We start from the raw sequence: 23,482 nt of genomic DNA, 5'->3' as shown, positions 1-23,482 counted from the left end.
CATGCCGTTTGATAAAGAGTTCAGTAGTTCATAAAGTGGCATAAGCTTATCTGGATTCCATCCAGGCACTTAAGACATTAACCAGAATAGCATACTGGAAATACTGGGTTACGCAATCTTAACCTGCATACAAGCTTGTGTGTCAGTTATTTGGCACGGAAAAGAGGCACGTGTTCAAAGTAAGGGCCAAACCCTGCAGTCAAACTCCTATTAAAGGGAATGGGATTTTTGCCTGAGCAAGAACTGCAGACTCTAAGTAAAATACTTGAATCTTCAGTTATTTAAGTCAGACCTTATGAAATCAACGAGTTTTTTAAAAAAAGTACTTTAAACCCAAAACTCATGCCAAAGCAAATAGGTTTTTGAATACACACTTCAGAGCGCAGTACCCTTCGAGTCCAAGCCTGCTCCCATTAAAAACCACAGCAGACTTCCCACTGATGTAAACTGGAGCAGGACTGGGCCACAGCAAGCAAACAATCCCTATCTAGAGATCTCAGAGAAAACCCAAGAAAATCCAACCACCATTCGCTCACAGAAACACCACCGATTCGGAACACTTGAAAATGACAGCTTACTCCTGGAACTCTCCCCTTAAGGAGACAGAGTTTTAAGTTAATTTTCCCTTTGAAATTCCAGACTACACGGTTATCTGAGGAGCTTAAGGGAATTAGTCACACTACTCCCACTGACCTTCCAGGGAAGCTGGCTTCTTTAGCCTCCCTGACTTGGTATCTCAGTGGCTTCATAGGGTTTTAGCCACCTGGAGTACTGAGGAATTTCTTGCTATGGTACTTGAGCCCACACTGTATTTCATGCTTTCTGCCAAGATAGAAAACCTCAGCGATCTCTAAACTGACACCACTACCACATGATTCCTGCCATAGACAAATGTCCAACTCCAACTGACGGCCCAGTTATTCCTCAGAGCGCGTGCAATGGGGGTGTATTGTCCAAGCAGAGGTGGGTGGGAACCACCGTGACTGCATACGGCATAATGCCACAGGGAAGCTGGGGGCTTCCCAAAGTGATACTTGCTAGGCCTGTTGAAAAGGTGCAGGGTGTGTTTCCTGCTGCCACTGGCTGGAGGTGGTGTTGATCAGCCCTCATCCCCATCCTGGTCCCTTTGGGCTGTCCAGCATTGCCATCAGTGCTAGAAATGTCCTCCTCCTCCCAATCCCAACCCCACACACTGTCCCCAGAGAGCATTAGCAGCTGCATTGTGGCTCTCTTCTGCATTGGTGCACACAGGGAATCCTTGTGCCCTCGGACATGGGCATCTCTGAGCCAGCTCATGCCACCCTTGCCCACAGAGGAGCAACCTTACTCAGTGAACGGTTCCATTAAAAACAATAGGGCTGCTCCTGGAGTACAGAATTACCCAGCTTACATAAAGCGGCACAGCCTGGCCCATGACTTGCCCCTCAGTAACGGATGAGCTGACACGGACTACCCCTGTGCTGTGTTTTTCTGCTGAGATCTGCTTGGTAGCAAACTGGAGAGGATCATGAAATCTTACATTTACTGCAAAACGACATCCCAGTCCGATGTTTCGCTCAATTCAGCGCAATCCCTGTGACCCCCCCCCACCCCCCAGTATCCCTGGTTTCTGAGGGTTTTGCTTAGAGAGGGCCAGACTGTGAACCCCTGATGAGCTGTTATTTGCACAGGTAGTTCCCATTAACCACGCCTGTGAATAACTGCTCACCATTGGAGCATGGAGCTCACAGTCCGGCCCGGAGAAATCGGGTTTTGACAAATATTGAAATTAGGCCAAAAAATTGTTTTGTTTTATCATGAAACCATGGCAAACAGTAATGTCCCTGATTTCACTTGGGCAGTGAAATGTTTTACACTGTTCTGGCACTTTCACCATGCTCTGGTCTGCCCCTGACTACTACATTGCATTGAGTTGGCGCTTATGTCCTAGGCTAGGTAGAGGCACGTACAAGCATAGCACATTTCCTGCAAACCTATGCAAAAAAAAAAAAAAAAAATTGGAGGCGCATGCACCAGCTGCTTGGCATGTTTGATCTGGTGGGGTTTGTGCAAGAGTATGTGCAGATATGACCTGGCACAAGCAGGGTTCCGGCCAGGCCCAGTTCTACTGATGATTTTTTTTAAATGCTTTATTTTCTTTTTTTTTTTTTGCTTTCTTTGCCTTTTCAGCTTTTAACCCTTTCAGAGTCATTTAACGTTTGCACATTTTGAAATTCAGATTTGACAGATCCTTGCTTGCTGGATTTTGACATGGGCACACAGTGCAAGGAGTATCAGGTTATGTGGTTCTTTGACTACAAAAACAAGATCTGCACCCAGATTTGGTATGGTGGGTGCGGCGGTAATGCCAATAGATTTGAGACAGAAGCTGATTGCATTAGCAGATGCTTGAAGCCATGTAAGTACCACACGGGGTTAACCATTTTTGCACTTTTATAATATTGTCAAATAAAATTTTAGACTGGGAAGAAATTTTGGTTTAGAAACAAAACCCCACACACTTTTTCCCCCTACAGCGGCTGAGAAAGTCATGCAGCAACAGCAACCGCCCCTTGAGAAAAGATTATTGCCAGGTAAAAGCACAAATGCAGCAGATCCTGCATTTAATCTCACTGCTCTGGCCACTTCTGTTGCAAGCTTTGCCACTGTGGGACTAGGGCAAATGTAACCAGAAAGTATGTTTTTTTTTTTTTCACTTGTCCACTTGACCAGCTGAGAGGATCTCATCACGTGCTTTGCATGGACACGCTGTCGGCATGCCTCATGTTGCATCCAGAAACGCAGTGTTGACACGAGTTAATTACAAACTGTAGTTACAGCAAAACTGGGTAGTTTATTTCGTGATAAGTATATAGTCACCGAATTGGAGAGGATTGCAATCACCAGGAAACTCGTGTTAGCACTGTTGTGTTGTCCCCTGGTAACTGTGTCCCTAACTAATGTCATCACTCTGTTGTATGCATTTGGTTTTATGCAGATAGTTACTCCTGGGGGAATTCTGTGCCAAAAAATCCAAAATTCTGCGCCAAAAAATCCAAAATTCTGCATATTTTATTTGTCAAAATAATGGCATATAATCACACCAGTTTCACTTATTTTGGTAATTTATTTAAACTACCATACAGAAAAAAAATCACGATAACTGTTCAGGATTTCCTAACCACATGAAAGTTAAGTTACAAACACCCTGCCATCCAGTTATAATCCTGGATTTTCATTTAAATTACGTTACTTGTATTGTGGTGTTTGGTGTTCTATAAAGTAGAATGTCACTTTATATGGCCCAGACTTTCACACATGAAAGTTATACAGTTTTGCTAATCATTGGCCTGTATTTTTTTTTAAATGGATAAGTAAAATAGATCCTGAGCTGTAATCTAACCCCATTGTGCCTCTCTGGCACAGGAAAAAAAGGGAGAAAGCACATAGACCTTCCTAGCTGAGGAGTCCGTTACTGTCCTTTACAATAAGCCTCCTTTACACCACTCTGGCAAGGTAAAGGAGCCTTAATTGACTAAGAATGGGAATAATTCACTAACAATGGGAACATTAGCAGCCTGCCTGCTTAGTTGTTACATTTCTGCTCTGCCTCAGGGACAGAGCCTGCTTCACACAGCCCTAGGCCTCCAAGCCCGGGATGTAGCAACAGCATCTCCCCTGCAGGGTGATCTGCTCTCTCTGCTCCTCCCAACAGACTTGCCCGGGCTGCCAGGGAGGGGGCCTGTGTTCCCCACAGATTTCTTGGCTCCCCCATTTTTCTGCGGGGGAGCCAAGAAATCTGCGGAAGGTATGAATTCTGTGCCCCCCAGGGGCGCAGAATTCTCCCAGGAGTAAAGTAGTGCGGATCTGTACACTTTTCTTTAACTGAAATACTCAATTGCAAAATATTCCTCATTGCTTGGGTCTTGAGTCCAGATGTTCCCCTTATGTCGAAAAACCCACAAGAAATGGGGGGGGGAACCCACACTAGAAAACTGCAATGTTCTCCTTAAGGAATTTCCTCTGCTCTAATGTGGGGGTTTCCAGCTTTGTAGACTGGACAGAGGGTGTAGTCAACAATTGCATGGGATCTTGAAGATCAATGCACAACAGACTTCCTCCTCCATAGCGATGGTCACAGGACAAAAACCTGAATAGAAGTCCTGCCAGCATTGATGGAGCTCTGTCTCCAGCCCACCCTCTGAGAGGGGAGACAAACCCAGGAAGGAAGCGAATGCCAGGGAACCACAACAATGTAGGGCTCAAAGGGACCTTGAGAGGTCATCTAATCCAGTTGCTAGAGGCAACATGCAGTGTAGCCAATAAAGCCATCTGGGAAATGGGATTTTTCTTCAAGTGATGGTCCCTGTGTGTGAAATATACATAGGGACCACACATCTCGAAGAACCTCCAGTTACAGATAAGTAACCTCCTCTTTCAGTAATGCAAAAATGTTGAGTTTTTGAAAAAAAAATCATCCCAAATCAGGATGAATTTTGTAGGGGAAAATTTCAATTCTGCAGATCAGAGATCAGGGATTTTGGTGCAAAGAGATGAAGAACAGCTGTAAAATTGAGATATACGTGAGATTCCAAACCCAGCCAAACTTTAGGATTCTTTGGATGCAGAACTCTGCTTCAGGACCACCTCCGTATGTTTTAAGTACGAAATGACCTTTAAGTTTACTATGGAATAAACAAATCTAAACAGTAGCAGCCCAAGCCTAGCATTCCAGTCATACTTATCTGTGTGAGACGGGATCAAGTAAAGCCATGACTCACAGTGGACCCCTCCTCTCTTTAAATTATGTGCTATATGGCCACAGTTTAAAGCTCATTTCAGTTAATTAGGAGGTCTGAACAAAATTCAGAACACAACACTGTGATTAGACCCAGCTTGCCTGGGTAATTTTTTGTCTACTGCAAGCTTTAGACACAAATCTTCTTAGCGTATGCGCAACATGTCTCAGCTGGCATGGATTCATCACTGAATTTGGTCCGCTGGTTGGATCATTAGCTTGCCTGGCCCGGAGTGCGACATGAATGCTGATCTGTGCCCCCCCCCAGACACCAGTTAGATGCACTGAAACTTGTTAGAGTCCCGATGCCTAAACAAATAACAAGAATTCGGTCAATTGTCTGAATGATTTGCTCATTAATAGCACAGTTTTCCCACACTTGAAATTCACCCGGTGGACACACGAGAAATCATAGTGAGTCAAAAGAGGCACTCCTTATTCAAGCAGAACTCCCATTGACCACAGTGGGAATTGAGATTGCCCAGTGTCACAGACGAGTGCTTAGTGTGCTGCACAATTGAGCCCGTAATCACCCTGACATAAGAAACATTGAAAGTTTAGGCAGAGAGGGAGACCCTGAAGGTAATGTGGTGGGTGAGGCTGGTGAATGGAGTTTGAAAAGGGGTCAGAATAGAGCTGACGTTACTTACATAACACCTTTTATCCAGGAATATCAATATACTTTACTAAGGCGAGTGGTAGCCTTATTTTAGCAAGAGGGTAAATTACTTGCCCAAGATTACATCAAGTCAGATTAAATTAAAGTCCTCTGGTTCTCAGTCCCCTGGACTAACAGCCAGTTGGCACAGCCTCCCTGTAAAACAACTGCTCTCAAAATACCCACAGAAGAAATTACCTACGGTTAGGAAAATTGAGAAAGAATGCAGAATGAATGGCAAGAGCTGCTATGAAACAGACGAAAGAAAGGCTAACGAGATCATAGGAGGCACATGGAGACTTGTGTAAATAAGAAGCTAATTAGCCACAGAAAGTAGCAAACAACAAAGGAAAAATAACCTGGAAAATGCAAAACTATCACGCAGAGGACAAAAGCTGAAACAGGGAAAAGGAAAGGAAATGAATTGCGTAAGCAACATAGATGAAGCCCAAATAACGGCACAAAAACAAGATCTCCGCATCCTCTGCTGAAGCACCAAGGCCTTAACGTCAATCATGTGCGTTAGTGCTTTCCTGAACAGGGAAGCTTTGCTGAATCAAGGCCCCAAATAGAGTAAAAGCTTTGTTATCCGGCATGTTGAGGGAGTTGGGGGTGCTGGTAAGTAAAAAATTCTGGTTAACTAAGAGGGAGGGAGTTTGGGTATGAGAGGGGGCTCAGGACTGGAGGTTGGGAAGCGGCAAGGGGTGCCTGATCCAGGCGCCCCCCCACAGCTCCCATTGGCCGTGGGGTGGGGTGGGGTGGGGGCAGCGCACAGAGCTGTCTACCCGCACCTCCATCTAGGAGCAGCTGGGATGTGTTGCCACTTGCAGGGAATTGCCTGAGGTAAGCGCTGCCCAGATCCAGCACCCTGCACCCCCCCCCGCACCCAAACTCCGAGGGCCCGTGTCCTGCACCCCCTTCCACACTCCAAACCCCTCATGGCTGTTCCTCCGCTTAGAAGCAGCAGGGACATGTCACCACTTTTGGGGAGCCACGCAGAGCCAGGTAGGGAGCCTGCTGGCCCCACACCAACCGGACTATAAACCGGACGTTCCATGAAGATCAGAAATGCTGGTTTATAGATCTTTCCGGCTGGTAAAGTGCCGGATAACACAGCTTTTACTCTGAGCTTAATTCTTCAGTGTTCCCTAAAAGTCAATGGGAGTTTGGCTCGACCTAGAGTCTCTCAAGAACTGCAGGTTATAATCCACTGGCTGAAGGTGGAGCCTTGAAAATGCATGAAAGAAATTAAAAGATTTAACTAGCACTCAAAAAAGAGCAAAAGGAAGACAGGGTCAGCACCTCTGCAAATTACTGCACAATCCAGAACCTGACACGTGACCAGATAATATCACTTATTAGCAACAAAAATGCTGTGTATTGTGGAAAGCTAATCAGAGAAGGAGGTTTAAAAACGCTCTTAGAGGTCTATGAAAAGGACTGGACTGATAAGAAAGTATCACGTTAGAGCAGAGGTGCCATTGTGTAACAGTCAAAGTCAATTTAGCCTAATAGGAAAACTGGAAAGACACTGTTTTGCTATCTGCTATAGCCAAATCTTCGGGAAGCTCATTCTGAGTCAGAATTAAAGCAGAGAGTAACGCAAATCATTCATGGTGAATAATTTAGCCTTCTGGACTAGCTATGAGCAGGATTTCCTTGCATGTATTGCTCATGAACAGATCACTGCAAATGTTCAATATTCACTCTCCAAGATATGTCAGGTAGTTCATTGGTTGGATAAGTCACATGGTTCCCACTAGCCACCACTCTCCAGCCACCCAGCTGTGAAGCCAGTGCAGAAAGAAGGGTGGCAATACCACCCCCCGCCCACAAGAGCCAGATTTCACGGGGAAACCAGATTTCATGGTCCATGATGCATTTTTCATGGTCGTGAATTTGGTAGGGTCCTAATTATGGTAAATCATTGAAATAAGCAAATACCTAAATGGCTCCCTGAATTCTCTGGATTAGAAGACAGCGCTATAAACATCCATTACACTAGAGCCCTGCGCAGATACAAATTTATACCTGTGGATGCAGATATCCGCGGATAGAAACCAGTATCTGCAGAACTGCAGGGCTATCCCGGGAACCACAGCGGCGAAAGGAGCAGAATGTGGGGCGGGCACCAGGACCACCAGCAGCTGTCCCTGGGTGCGCTCTTGTGTTCAAGCAGCGCACACCCCCCCCTCAGACAGGAGATGCAGACAGCTGCATGGAAGGGCTAGGGGTGGTACAGACCCACCGGAGCACAGTGCTGGGGCCGGTACCGGTACAGCCACGCCGGAGGAGCTGCTGGTGCGGGGTGCTGGCTCCTGGGAGCGGCGGCCCCACGTTCTGCTTCTTTCACTGCTGCAGTTCCTTGAGAGCCCTGCGGTTCCGTGGATACCAATTTCTATCCACGGGTATAAAGTTGTATCCGCGCAGGGCTCTACGTTAAACACTCCCATAAATACTAAGGGCCCAGTGGCTGCAAAGATGTATGATGAAGCATATGCAAGGAGAGCTACATCTTCCAACTTTCAGGCTTGCATCTGAGTCTGGGCTGAAGCATTCATGTTGCACTGAATGTAATGATTGCCCCCAAATGGCCTTTCTGAGAGAATCAAAGTAACGTGGAATTGATGAACAACCATCAACTACCCAAGATGCAAAGATAGAGGCTAACTACGAAGACTAACACACAGTATGTCCCTCCAACTGACACGGAAATGAAAACTCCCTCACTATGAAGGTAGAAACAAAGAAGAGAGTCAGACTGGTCAGGAACTAATTTAACAAGCAGAGATGAAAGTTAGAAGCAGACGGGATGGTTGCTTTGGATCTGGGTTTGCTAATAAGGCTCTGTGAGAGGTAAGAAGGTGAGCACGAAAACATTACCTACATGATGCTTTCAAAAAGCAGGTAGCTCCAGAGAGTTTTAACAAAAGGCAGTAGAAGAAGAAACCTCTTCTCTGAACACTGAGGTTGTGTCTGTGTACAAAGTGCAACATCAAAAAGAACAAGTGGGCCCCATTAACAATATACAAAATGATTCATTTCTATTACCTGTACCCATGAAGGCTGAGATCTTCCAGGGTGATGTGTGTCCACATGGCATCTGATTGAAACCAAAGTTCCTTTGACAATCAGGCCCTTCCGTCTTTCCAACACTCTTAAGATTCTCCTGTATTTTTTGGTCCATGTAATAACCGCAAGCTGTTGTTATTCTACATTATCAACATACACAGTTTCATAAATCTTCAGCTACGGTACAGCAGAAACAATCCTGAAGTTGAATTTGAAATTTGATGTGTACAAAGTAAAATAGTAGTTGACTTTTACTGTGTATCAACTGATCTAGAATATCCTCTAACTCCTTGTTAGTGTTAAAAAAGAGGAGAGGGTGCAACCTAACTATGTAGACTCTGTACTGCAGAGGACTAACTACTACTACCTATACATACCACGATCAGACAGCTTTGCTTACCAGCTGGATTCCATAACGGAGCACCAGAACTTGGAGTAGATTGATTTTTATATGTGTAAGTGCTGGCTTTTATATTTGACCGTGGCCGATTGGAATGTAAAAAGCAGTGAGCTGGAGTGTTGTTTTTTAAGACAACACCCTCCTCTCCCAAAGGCCTGGAAAAGCTTTTGGCTGCAGAAGTCCATCAACAAAGCTGAATTGAAAGATCTCTATTGATTGCAGACTTGTAGGGGACAATGGATAGAAATGGCAAGGGCTAGAAAAGTGCTTTTAAAACTTTCTCCTATCTCAGAATTGCAGTTCCTAGTGTCAATGGATTATACATCACAATAAACTGTTAGCCATAGAGAACTGTTAAACAGAGCAGCCAACAAATGTCCAATGTGATTCCAGTAGGGAGGATGGACAGTTTGAGGTTGAACTGATTGACACATTGGAATTTCTTTTAGCAAAGATATACTCAGATATATGTGATCATAAAACAGAGAGACTCTTAATATAGCTTAAAGCATCATAGTGGGGAACCCCCCCCCCCAGTTCAAATGAAGAGCAGATTTGATTTTATATATCAGGGATAGGCAACCTATGGCACACGTGCCGAAGGCAGCATGCGAGCTGATTTTCAGTGGCACTCACACTGCCCAGGTCCTGGCCACCGGTCCGGGGGGCTCTGCATTTTAATTTAATTTTAAATGAAACTTCTTAAACATTTAAAAAAACCTTATTTACTTTACATACAACAATAGTTTAGTTATATATTATAGATTTATAGAAAGAGACCTTCTAAAAACGTTAAAATGTATGACTGGCACGCGAAACCTTAAATTAGAGTGAATAAATGAAGATTCGGCACACCACTTCTGAAAGCTTGCCGACCCCTGTTATATATGCCAGATTCTGAGCCAGAAGTATAATTGTGTGAAGTACACAACTGCATACATAGGGGGGTGCGTGTGTGATGACAATGTGATAAATTGCATGGGTTTGTGATAAAGATACTTACATATATCACACACTTATGACTGCATCTCCAGGCCCTTAATCGATCTCCTGGGATTTATTCTAACATTCGAAACCCCTGAGTAGCTTCCAGGACCTACCATTATTATTTATTTTGAACAACTTGCCACTGGAATCTTTTCTCTGGAGTTCTTTGCTAGACCTGTTTTCTAATCAGACTTTCAGTAGCATAGTTCAAGGTCATTCCACAAAATAGAGCTTAGGGAGTATTAAGTCTTGTTCTTTAGGATCTGCCTGAGCTTAAGAAACTAGCTTGCAAATGTACTTTCATTCCTCCAGTCTTCCAGGTTGGGACCCTGGTGCCGTCAAAGGCCCCAATCCTGGAAACAAACAAACAAACCGACCCCCATAAAACAACAACAAAATAGGCAGGGAGGCGCTCTCATTATTTAAAAATAACGAGAAGGGAAACTATACTCAGCCCCTAACAGATTTCTCTCATTTTTAATGAGAAAAAGTCCTTTAGCCTCAATGTTGATGTAAAATTGCTTTATAGGAAACTGGGGTCTGATCCCACAACCATTTAGTCCCATGATTAGTCCTTACTTGGCCAGGTAGGCCCGTTAAGTTCAGTGGGATGTTTTGTGGGAAGGAGAATTACTCTTCGGGCCTTCCGTGCTTTGTTAACATTAACTAAAATTTGTAATCAGGGTGAGGACTGCCGAAAACATTGTAGCTGTAATGCATGTAGGCCGAGATTTCTGAAAGTGACTAGTCAATTGAATAGCTCAAGTTTTCGATGTCCAACTTGTCACACCTTCCAAAGGGCCTGATTTTAAGGGGTCTCAAGCTGGGAGCCCCAATGCTGAGTTACCTCAAATCCCTAGTCACTTTTGAAAATCCTGTTTATATATTGAACTGTACTTTACAGAAGCCTAGGCTAAATTTCATTCTGGAAAGGAAGGCAAAGGTTTTTAAATTAAAAAAAAAAAAAAGTACTCTTGATCTGATGCAAAATTAAGCATGTAAAAAGTAGTTATTTCCACTTTGAACGTCTTGCAAAACTGAATGCAAATATTGCCAGCCCTGAAAGGCATTTATTAGCTTTAGCCTGCTTTTCCCCCTTGCAGCTGTTTACGAACTACATAAACACATGATGAATTTGTTACCCATGTTCCCAAGCGACGGGGAAATATTGCAACAATTAGAACATCAGCCTTCCTCTCCGCCCCAACTAATTGGTTTTATTTTCTTGTTTTTGTGTGTGCTGCGTGTGATTTTTAATCCCGTGGCAGGCTGGAAAAGGTCAGTCTGAAACAAAAGAGAACAAGCAACTGGAAATATTGAGGAAGATGCTTGGGTCCCACGGATCTGTGCTTGGCACAGCACCCCAGAGGGGTGTCAAAGACGGTTGTTTGCCAATTTTAAACTTCACCCCTTAATCCAGAGGCCAACTAAACCCCCAGATTAGGGCAGCTTCAGGACTGCTCTAACTTGCGTTCCTTGCTGATGGCTTCCAAGTGGCTGCTATGCCAGACCGAGATTGCCAGGGCATAGCACACAACTCCTGTCCCCAATTCACCTCCTTGCACCAGAGCCTGCAGAATGGGAGTGCCTCAAGCCAGCTTTGTGTCCCCCTTCTTTGTAGCACTGGAGCAACACAAAAAGCCTGAGCAGAGGACCAGGATCTCCCCCATTGCTGACAAATAACCAGAAGAGAAACTATTCTTTAATAAATAGAAAAATAAATGACCAAGGACCAGATTTTTAAAAGTATTTAGGTGCCTAACGCCGAGTGATTTCAATGGGAGTTGTAATATAAATCCACTTATATGACGACCATCGACTCTGATACTGTAAAGTTCAGGATCCCATAGAGTTCTGTCCCTATCGATAGAGTGTAGCTGCTATGGGACCTTATTTTTATCTGTACCTAATCAATCAGCCATTGCACTTACTACTCCATGGGTGTATTTAGATGCATTAGTCTTCGTTTTGCACTTGGATCAGAGCAGGAACTCCAGGGCCAAGTCTTCTCACTAGATTCTGCCTGCCTCACCATTGCCATTTAAGGCATGTATTTTTTCTTGCCTGTGGCGGATACTGAACTGCTCAGAAACATGGAGGGCTATTGAAAATAAATAGTGTTATACTAAACAGGTACATTGTCTTTCTATGAAAGGCTGTGGTTTTATAATCCGGATTCCATGCATGGGCTGTCTTGGTGGTGAATCTATCTGGCTAATATATCATTTCTTGTGAGGGCAGGGAGCGCTGTCTGGTATGTGCTTCTATGCTATAACCTCAGCTAAGAGATTTGTATCTGTATACTGACAAAAACTGGACTTTTATACTCCAGGTAGGGCAGCACACATTGTAGCCAACAATGACTCTGATGCTGGTCCTAAGTATATTTTGTAGAGGACCCCAGTGAAGGGATCAGGGCAGCTCACTGAGCTAAAGCTGCAAACCCTTTCTGCTTCCCCCGCCAACCCCGCTGGGGTCCCTTTGCCTATTATACATCCTCTGCACCAGGAGAGTGTATCGAGTCCACACTCTTTGACACCTGGCTCTGAGTCATTAAGGATCGTGCTGTGACCAGAACGTAAATGGAAAGGCTTCTAACATCCCATCAGGTCCCATGGAGAACCGTGTGACTAAGTGATTTTTTGGTTCAGTTGCAGAACTGAAGACCAAAAAAAAAAAATGGTTCAGAGCAACCCAAAATAAACCTTTTTCGATTTTTGAGGTGAAACAAAAAAGTTGAAGCAAAAGTGTTTTGGGTCAAATGAACTGTTTTGTTAGTTTTCAAAGGTTTGGGGGTTTTTTCACTTATTTTTTTTTTAAATGGTGTGAAATTCCAAAATGAAAACTCAACATGTTTTTGGTTCGGAAATGGCCAAACAAATCATTTGGACATTTCCAAATTTTTTCTTTGCTTGACCAAAACAATTTGCCGCACTCTACCTGAGCCTGCAAATGATTGTGGTCAACCCAAATCTGCTTTCTTCAGCAAAAAAAAATTATTTGCACAAAAAATGTTGCCCTGCAATTGTCCTATGGAGCAGCCCCCTTAGCTGGGGTAAATGATGGGGCTGATTTACATGGGCTGCACCTATTTACACCACCTGGAGATCAGAGGACCCAACTGTGGCTTAAGTTGCAAATATGGGGGGAGGGATAGCTCAGTGGTGGGCACATTGGCCTGCTAAACCCAGGGTTGAGAGTTCAATCCTTGAGGGGGCCATTTAGGGAACTGGGGTGAAAATCAGTCTGGGGATTGGTCCTGCTTTGAGCAGGGGGTTGGACTAGATAACCTCCTGAGGTCCTTCCAACCCTGACATTCTATGATTCACTAAAAAAATCCAGAGAATTTTGTTTGTGTGCAGATGGCACATCTCCAGAAATGGCTCTATGAGCAAAAGCATCTTGACTCTGACATACCATGTGCAGATATTTAGCTCAGACTGGTTTCAGTGGACCGGGCCAACCTAATATCAGGTACATTCAGTAATAAGCTAACTAAATATAAGAAGTTATATTCAGCCTACACTGTCTAAGAACAGTGTCCCTAAGTGAGAGTAGAGGGATTATGTCCCAAATTACCTTAGTTCATATGGCATCTATAGTGTTCACAGATTTTGTACATATGAGAAGAATATGGTATTTTAGGGCAGAAATGGGGTAACGCAGGTGGCGAGTGCCACAGACTGCTGTAAGCCCTTCTCACCAAAGGATTTCCCCTGTGTGTGTTTGAGAGAGAGAATTCAGCAGCCAGCGACAGCAAGCCGGGATTGGTCCTGCTTTGAGCAGGGGGTTGGACTAGATGACCTCCCGAGGTCCCTTCCAACCCTGATATTCTATGATTCAAGCCGATATGGCACATGATGAGGACTGGGGGCTGACTCTAACCAGGAGGTGTCATCTTTAATCACAGCACCACCTGACATTGGGAAGGCTTCTGGGTAGTGAATGCATGGCGGAGTTCTGACCTTTGGCTGGGCTATGCTGGATATCAGTGAGGGAGGGGGCTAGATCCCAATCTCCAATGGTTTACAAGATATGCCCTTGTTATTGTGAGAAAGGGACATAGCTATGTGGAGCTATTTAAGGTGACGTAAGTGTTTCCAGATCGGTATCTCTATCACACGTACATCTATAATATAGATACTATAATAAAATCAGCGCCAAAAATATAGTCACCTAATTTTGAAATTTGCTATCCGTCATGTCACACCCTTGCCAAACCCAGACATAGCTAATGCTAATGAACAATCCTTTAAATTGCCCCCCCGCCCTCCCACACAATCACATCTGTCCCCTGCTGGTGGACTCATTTGCGACGTTCTCGGTGAGAGCCCACTCTGTGCAGCCAGAACAGCTTGGTGCCAGGAAAACTGGAAGGGAAAAATGTAAATGTAAACTTGTCAGTAGGAGAGAAAACACTGTCCTTTGGGAACAGACTAGAGAGGTCAGTGTGCAGAGGCAATGTAGCTTTTTTGCTTACAGCCATTGGAGAGGCTCCAGCACCACTCCACTGTTGCTCTGTCCCTCGTCACTAGAGGTGAGTTTGTTCCCCATGTAGGACTGAGGAATGAGACGTTTTTCACTCCCACACCTGAGCAGCTCTCGCTACCCAGACTAGCCTGTGCAGGATTGAAGTCAACGTGGCCTGGATTTTAAAAAGGACTGGAAGTGGGCTTTTCGGTCGGCATTGTTTGTAGTCAATGTCTGGCTTCCCTCTTCCCTAGAGATAGTTAGGCATGTGAGAGTGGGGAGCAGACAGGCCATACAGCTGCTGGAGTTTCCAGTCCCCTCTGGCACCACTGGGCTGCATACTCTGAAGCTAGTGTAGCCTATTCCCCATTTTATAGCTGGCCAATTCCACTGGCTGGCGCAGAAGGGAAAACGGACATAGCCCTGCCCTCTTCTCATCCTCTTCCGGCACCTCGCATTCTTGGGGATACTTGGAAGAAGCAGGGACTATGTTCCCATCAAGATTCTGGCCAGCCCCTGAATAGTGCAACATGAGGGCAGGGGAAGTGCTCCCACACAGGGGCTGGCCAGATCGTGTGCTTCAGAGCTTCAAGCGATCACTTGCAGGAGCCAGGAAGGAATTTTGTCCTTTCTGGAAAACATTGCATAGTTGGCTAGGTAATTGTGGGTGGGTGATGGTAGTTCTGCCTTTATCTGAAGCAGCAGCTGCTACTGGCAGGACTCTGGAATGATGGACCAATAGTCTGAACTGGTAATTTGTATGTTGTAATATGGAGATTGTCTCTTTAATCCTGCATGCCACATGTACCCAACGATCCATCTGTCTCAGTCTTCCAAGCATGCACTTTTTGAGAGGACACGTCTGACTTTGTGTCAAATGGTATCTGTAAAACCATGGAAGTGCAGGAGCCTGTCTGGAAACATAGTGAAGGTGTTTGCATTTATCGGCTGCTAAGTCTTTTTCTTTCTCTATTTGTAGTCACAGATATCTGTAGGTTGCAAAAAGAAGAAGGAACTTGCAGGGATTTCGTGCTCAAATGGTACTATGATTCAGAGACCAAGAGCTGTGCAAGATTCTGGTATGGTGGCTGCGGAGGAAATGAAAACAAATTTAACACACAGAAAGAATGTGAAAAAGTTTGCATTCCTGGTAAGTGGAGTCCCTTCTGCCATTGCACATCTCCATTTGGCTACAATAGCTGAGAGATGCAGTGGAAGTGTTGGCAGTTAATCATCACTTAAGGTCATGGAGCCAGCTCATCAGCTAGTGTAAACTGGTGTAACTCCATTGACCTCAATAGAGCTGTTCTGATTTACACCAGTTGTGGGTCTGGTCCATAATAGTTACGCCGTCAGGAAATTGTCACTTCCAATGTGATACCAAAACACTGGCTTCTGATTACAGAATGCGCCAAAACCTGTATCACGTGGACATTCCAGAAATTGTAAAGGAGCTCAGATACCAATTCTGACAGTGACTACAATCCCTTTTTCCATCCAAGACCTGAGCTAAACCCTATTCAAGTCAGTGGAAGTCTTTCCATTGACTTCAGTGTGCTATGGATTAGGGCACAGGTGCACTGAATTATCCTTCTTGAAGCCTCTCTTCCAAGAAGGGTCTTGCTCCCGCCCACTGGTTGCTGTGGGCCGAAATTTCGAGTGTAGCTTAGTGGAAGGATTTGCTGCATATGGGGAAGACACTAGACCCCAGCCCATTAGGAATCATCCCAGTTGGGGTCTTGCTGTGATCGCCTGCCTTCCTATAGATTAAACTTGTGTGTACAAGAGATCTGTGGTCATGGGAGGACAGCAGAGAGCTAGCAAGACAAAAAGCACCCTATATTGTGTGCTGGTTAGCTTAGCTCTTTAATTTAGGACATGAGAGTACACAGAAGAGGCGTCAGTCATACACAGGACCTGGGATGACAGCTCATCCTTGATGTGTCCCACACTTCCATAGCCACGTGCACATCTCTGGGGCGTGGCCAGAATGATCAGGACATCTCCCGGTTACATTAGTCAGTCAACCCTTGTATAAATGGCCTCAGGAGAGGCCACTTGGGTGATGACCTTGTGGAACAGCATATTTAGGGCTGTGTTGTGCTCCTTGCACATGCCCCTAGTAAAGGCCAGCACATCTAGTCTCTACCCTGATCCAGGATCTGCATGTGCTTCAGAACAATTTCCCCCAGGGTGTTGTCCCCTGCTCTGCTGGGAAATAACTCTGCAAGGTGCAGCGCACCACCCCCTGCATGACCAGGCCGCTCCACTAACCAATGCACTGAGGGTAGGGTCAGGGCTCCATGGATGCCTACTCACTCCCAATCCATCTGCCGCTGAGGGCAACGTCTGCCCCTGCCTGCTCCTGAGCTGCCGGCGGCATAGCCTGTGAAAAAGGGATTTTCAGTGCTTAAATGTTGCCTTGTTTGGGGCTGTACGTGGTCTCCTGGCCACACAATAATGTTGGTTTTTTCTCTCCATTCAAATTTCAGCTCACATTAATCCTGGGGTTGTCACGACAATAGAAACCTAAAGACAGCAAAATATCAACACATACCTCTCAGAGAACCAGGAGTCAGCCAATGCCAACTTATCCCTTTAGAAGCTAAGGGTATAGACTACCTTGCACTGTACTATTTCATGCTTTAAATTCCAAGCAAACCTTGAAGAGAGTGTTTTGCTGCATGACCTATCAATATGGTGCTAAACTGTTTGTGGACTGAGTACTACATGTGTCCGGGTTATAGTGTATACCTTCAACATTATGTAATAGTTATCCACTGCAGATTATTTTGTTTGAACATGTCTACAAACTACCATTTCCTTCAGATTCTGGCATTATGCCTGTTTATGGCAATGTAAAGTCTAGAAAATAAGGGACAAAATAATTTCACTGCAACTGTTATGTACTTGCTTGTATCATTTTCATAACTGAGCATAACTTTAGATGGAAAGCCTATGTGTAAAGGAGTCATTAATTCTGCTAAACAGGCAGTTCAGTTTTTCATTCTGTTTTTACTCTTGCTGGATTAGACTTCAAACGGATTCTTGTTTACGCATTTGTGACATATGTGATCAATCAAACCAGAAAAGGGGGGAAAAAAAGCAAGATTTCTGAATACAGATGCACTGCGGGGACCAACGCCTCAGTTAAAGAATTTTTAAATCGTGGTGTAGAATGTTTTTGGCATTCCTCTAATGTTGTGTGTTTTATCTTTTTTGTTTGTTTGCAGGGTTGGGGATTTTTTTTTAAATTGTGGTTTTTGTTTTTAGGAAGTCTATACAAAAGAACTTTTAAATAAAGTCTACTGGAGGTTTTGAAACGCTCATGGTTTCGTGCCATCTTTTACAATCGTGGATGGTTTCTTAACTTCAGTGGAACTACTCCCATGAGCAACGTTAGCACATAAAGTCAGAGTCAGAGTTTGAGGCCAGGAGGGACCACTAGATTATCCAGTCTGACCTCCTGTATAGCACAGGTCATTGCAGGATCAGAGCCTCAATCGTTGACCAAAATAAAGAAACAAGGAACTTAACGTGGATTTCAGAGACTGAACAATAAAAATACTTAGCTCTTCTGTAGCAATTCTCACCCATAAACCTCAAAGCACTTGACCAAGGAAGTTGGTATCATTATCCTCATTTTATAGATGGAGAAACTGAGGCATGGGGACGAGTGACTTGCCCAAGTTCACCTAGTAGGTCAGTGACAGCACTGGGAATAGAACCCTGCTCTGCTGAGCTGCTCTCCAATGGCATAACTATTGGACCATGCTGCCTTGTAAAAGACCATAAAATACTGATTTATTGTGTGGTTCAGTAGCCAAGACCCTGGCTTGAGGTTTGAGGTGACACCCACTAAAGCCAATGACTACACTCCCATTGACTTCAATGGGTGCAGGATCACACCCTTAGGAAGCTTCCAGGGTAAAAAAAATATAGCTGGCACATGCCATCGCAGGCAGGCTAGGAACAGTGACCTTGATTTCAGCGAGCAGCCTCCGGGTGTGTAAATGCAACTTTGCACACACCTCTGCCCTGACTGTCACCCGCCTGTCAATGCCAGGATTGGTGCAGAGTTGCAACACCCCCTTCCCAATGGGTAACGGGAGTGTGCCTCCTGCACTATCCCTTTGGGAGCTGTCGGCTGCTCACCACTCCAGATCGGCCAGTTCCGTGGGGCAGTGTGCGCTGGTGCGCTGGGCCAGGGCCTGCCACCCCACCTTCTTTGGTGTGATTTGCAGGTCTGGGTTACTATCAGGGAGCACCCCAATGTGCCCCTCCCAGGGCAGGGACTGCTGGTGTACCTGACAGTTATGCTAGGGTGCCGGGGGCGGGAGAAGGCTCTGTGAGCCAATGCTGCCCTCACACAAGGCCCAGCATGCAGTGCGCTCCATGTACAGAGTCAAACCAGAATCGAGGAGGCATTTTATTAAATGAGAGGAAACCTTCCAGCGTGGGGATGAGTCACCCAGAGAAATTTGCCTGCCAGGCCGGATGATGCCAAAGTGGGGTGTCAGGATTTGGGTTCTTATCCGAGCTCAAACAGCAGCCGAGATCTGATTCAGGAGCAAGCGCCTGAACCGAATTGGTGGAAGTCACATTGTGTCTGGCTCCCTACCCCCAGCACCACTAACCCTGCACTCCCTTGGTCTCCCCCTTACCCTTCCTGTCCTCAGGTTCACATGCCTTCAACGCCCTTGTTAAGCTCTCCAGGAGTGAGGGCTGGCCAACTCCCCTGAGGGCTGTACCAAGGGTCGTTGGGGGAGTGGTGTGACAGCAGTCCTGCCAACACACACAGGGCAGTGGGGAACAACACTGCCCCTCCACACTGACCTGTCAATCCAGCAGCTGCCCCATTTGGATCCAAGCCCCAGAAGATGGATCTGGATCCTTCTGTTTTACAGGAAGTTAGACTAGATGATTAGAATGGTCCCACCTGACCTTAAAAGAATCTATGAATCGATCTTGTAGGAAAATTTGGTCACAGCCACAAGGGTCATCAAGAAACAGCTGATATCTTTGGATTTTCCTCCTTACCCAGTCTGGAAAAAGTCTGCAGAAAAGGGAGGATCTGGAGCTGGAATTTTGGATATTTCCAGTGCTGCCCATGGCAACTGTAATATTTTAGCACCTGGTGTTCCCGGATTTAGTCAAGACTACCCTAGAAAGCTAATGGCCAAAGCAATGCTTTGAAAGTGGACTGTGTCATCTTCACTTGCTTGATCAGAGAATCCCGATTTAGATGAGTGATGGTCACATCAGGAATTCATATTAGGCAAGTTAATATCATCATATTGAGTCATACCCAATCAAAGGGCAACCATTGCCTTTGAAAGGATCCCGAAAGCCTAGCAGGTTAATCCAGGAAAAGGGATCCCACAAATCTCTCTAGGATCAGAATTGGCATTTGTTTCCACGGGGACAAAAGCCAGCGCATATTCATAGCGCTAAACAGAGTGAAAAAGTGATGCTCCAATGATGACTGGGTTACATTTGATCTACACAACTTCTTCTGATACCCCTAAGTGCCATTAACACTACATCTGTGATGTCAAAGAACCACATTCACCCCAGTAGCACAAAGAATTACCAGATTGAGCTCCATGGGCCAATGAGGACTACCCAGGTGTGGTTTTGGCTACAGGCCCTATCTCTAGGGCTCTGCCAGGAGCGGTCAGCTTTAAGTTCTGCCAGAGAATGAAAATGCACTTCAGGTGTGCAGTATCAGCACATCCGCGGTCACACTCCCAGCTCAACTGTGCTACTTCAGTCTCCAATCCCTTAGCAAACTTTCCTCTGCAAGGAGCCCAGCATCAAGGACCATGCCTGCTCCAACCTGCGTAGTGACCGGACGTGGAATCTGGCCCCACACTCTAAATGGGGAGCTAATATTGGTCACGTTGTGTATTTTTCTGGAATGTGCAGAAGGCCAAGACTGTTGTCTCCCAATAGCTTTTTAATTGTGGGCTGAAGGAAGGTTTAATATCTGCTTTGGATCCAGTATCTGGTTTTCGTGAGATTAACCATTGGAATGGTCAAGTGAAATCCCTGGATCAGATGGGTTACAGAAAAGCCCTCGGCCCTTTGTTGGGCCTTTATAGGAAGAAAAAATAGAGCTTGGATTCGAGTCATTGGTGTGATCCAACTTGGATTCGAGTCATTGGTGTGACTAATACGGAACATGTATATTAACCAGTAAACATCTTTTATGGGGGATTTTTAAAGATCGCCTTTAGGAAAGGGAATGGTCTGTAATTAACGCAGCAGTGTTACCAAAGCATTATTAACGTGAGGTTAGCACCTGGAACAGCCAACTGAAATCGGCCCCATTCTGCCAGGCATTGTACATGAACATAGCAAGAGACAGTCCCCGCCCTGAAGAACTCACAGTGTAAATAGACAAGACAGATACAGGTTTAGAGGGGGTTTTGCTCAAGATCACACAGCAAGTCAGTGGGCAGAAGGAACAGAGCCCATGTGTCCCATCTCCCGGTCCATTGCCTGATGCAGGGCAGCGTGCTGCCTGCCTTTTGAGTGGCATCAGCAAAGCAGGCAGTAGGCTAAATCTGTATTCTGTACTGATGTAGAGGCACTAAAAGCAAGCACTCCCGCTGCCTTTTCTTTCCATCCCGCCTGAGTCCTGACTCTTCTCTCCCTTGGCTCCCCCTACTGTTCCCTAGTGTGTATTGCATTTACTGGCTCCTGCTCTCCAGACGCAACAGAGAGGTTGTTGTGGGGATGGAACACCATAGGGGGAATAATGTAATATAAAATGGTGCAATTCACTTCTGGTTTTAAAAGAAATCTCAGTCTACAAAGATAAAAGGACGTAAGGTGGGAGAGGAAGGGCATGCACCAAATATAAAACCTATGACAAAGAATTCAAAGTTGCAACAGCTGGGAAAACAGAGCAAAAGAGCTACCAGGAATGGCATGATAAACAACAATGGTGCCCAGTAACCGTCTGCTCTGAAGTGTGTTAAAAATGCTTCACCGCATTAAGGAGGAGCTAACATAAACAAAAGTTTTTAAGCCGGGACTTAAAGCAAGTGACTCAGGGCCTGGGAGACAGAGGTGAAAGTAAGCCAGTACAGGCCAGTACGGAGGACCGGTAAGAAAAGGAGACTGGCTGAGGGAGGGAGAAGCCTGACCCCTGCATAAGAACAGTTTAATCTCAGCTGTTCCCTGCGTGGTTCAGCCCCCGGGGTTAGGAGCCGTTTCTGGCATCCTTGTTAATTTCACTCAGAGTTTCTATATCTATGTCATGCAATGGGAGGGATCCATGAAGTACGTAGGAGAGGTGGGTTGCTTGCGATTGGACCATATGGGTAAGAAATGTAAATTACTTTCACCCCTGCCCAAACCCCAGGGCTCACAGCCACTTCTGCATCTGGTAGCTCCGGGGGTGATTTAAAGGGTCCGGGGCTCCTAGCTTCAGCTGGATCCCCGAGCCCTTTAAATCCAGATTTAAAAGCCCCGGGATTTAAAGGCTCCACCTCTTCCGGTAGAGGCCACGCCTCTTCCGGTTGAGGTCCCTCCCCCTCCGCAGGACTCTGGTAAATCCTTTAAGTTACTTTCACCCCTGCTAGGAGAGCTTTCCAGATCCTCCGGTCATGAGGGATTCTTAAGGGGCAGACTGTCAGCCCTACCCTCATGTCCAAAAGTGTCTTACTCCATGATGTCACTGGGAGTGCCCTGCTGCCCACCATAAGTGAGGGTATCACAAGCTGATCTTACGTGTGCAGTGCACGGAAGGAACAAAGGGGAGGAAGGAAGGATGCGCTACTGGATAAAACATTGGATTGGGATCCTGAGTGACCTAATCTGTGCCTCCATTCCCCATCTGCCAAGCAGAGGCACTTCCCTACCATTTCGGGACGTAGCGGGGATAATCCATTAGTGATTGTGAGATGCTCAGACACTACAGTGAAGAGAGAGGTGGTAGATATGACAAGAGATGAAAGAAAAGTTAGGAGGGGATGTGTCAGCCATGGGACTGAGTCTCGGAAGTAGAACTGGGTGAAATTTTTCTTACAGAGCCTTTTCACACCAAACAATGGAGATCGGGGTCAACCAAAACAATTCACAAATTCCACTTGATTGAGGCAAATTGTTTTGGAAAAAAGAAGAAGTGTTTTCAGGAATGGTGAAACTGTTTGTTTTGGCATTTCCAAAACAAAACATTTTGACTTTTTGCTTTGGAAAAACATTTCATTTTGGATTTCCCCTCAATTTTATTTGAATTAAAAAAAGTAAAACTTTAAAAAAATCCCTCAAAACTGCAACAAAAAGTTTTGTTTTGATCAACATGAAACTTTTTTTTTTTTTGCCAATTTGGCCGATGTTAGGGGCCATAGAAGTCCACACAAAGAGAGAGAGCTGGAATATGGCACCAAATATTTCTTGAGGCTGTCTTGAGCACGTAAAAATCATTGCCAAGACCTTAGCAAGCTTGAGAGAGGATTGGACATTTATATGCATAGCAAGAAGAGAGTTGTAATAGTTTACTCTAAAAAAAATTTCTTGGGAGATAAAACTTTATATTTCAGCGCTTAAGCCAACCACTAACTATTAGGAATTAGGATGATAGTTTCATGCGGCAGGTTATCCAATAACTGCCTACTGCAGGGTTTCTTGCACCATTGTCAGAGACAGGATACTGGACTAGATGGACCACACAAGTGATCCAGCCGGCAATTCCTATATTCCTTTGATGCAACTTTTCCAGCATTTAAATTTGCCCTCTGTGGCATCATCACTCTTTTAATCACCATACAAAAGTGATTAATTAAACTGGGGGAATTACATTATTTTCCATTCAAACGCTCCACGTCGTCCACAGAGGACCAAGATGTTTGTCTCATCAATTTTCAGTAGATTTAGGTTTTGGCTCTGAAATCAAACATGGGCATCGGAGGGCACAGCCTAACTTATGCAGTCCAGGTATTGCTCCGTATGCAGAAGCAGCTTTCATTATCCTTCCAACAAAATACCAACCAAATGTGGGTTGAGAGCGAAGTCAGTGATTTTAGGGTAGTTCAGTGTCTGGTGTTCCTAGCCTCTGTTTGCCAGAAGCTGGGAATGAACAAAGGGGATGGATCACTCAATGCTTACT

At 45.1% G+C, this 23,482-nt stretch overlaps 1 protein-coding gene across 1 annotated transcript in view; it reads left to right on the top strand.

The window, feature by feature from the left end:
- LOC113406977 (collagen alpha-3(VI) chain-like) overlaps positions 1-17,448 on the top strand; it is a 111,077-nt gene extending 93,629 nt beyond the window's left edge. Inside the window, exons 43-46 of the mRNA XM_026653976.1 lie at positions 2,219-2,398; positions 2,517-2,573; positions 15,344-15,514; positions 16,857-17,448. Of these exons, the coding sequence (XP_026509761.1) occupies positions 2,219-2,398; positions 2,517-2,573; positions 15,344-15,514; positions 16,857-16,897 (449 nt within the window). The 3' untranslated portion in view covers positions 16,898-17,448. The remainder of the gene's footprint in view (positions 1-2,218; positions 2,399-2,516; positions 2,574-15,343; positions 15,515-16,856) is intronic.
- Positions 17,449-23,482: the final 6,034 nt, after the last annotated feature.

The sequence above is a fragment of the Terrapene carolina genome, unplaced genomic scaffold (genome assembly GCF_002925995.2).
Source record: "Terrapene carolina triunguis isolate 2854851 unplaced genomic scaffold, T_m_triunguis-2.0 Scaffold174, whole genome shotgun sequence".
Taxonomy (NCBI): domain Eukaryota; kingdom Metazoa; phylum Chordata; order Testudines; family Emydidae; genus Terrapene; species Terrapene triunguis.
The sequence above is the reverse complement of the archived record's forward strand: the minus strand, read 5'-3'. Positions and strand labels throughout refer to the sequence as shown.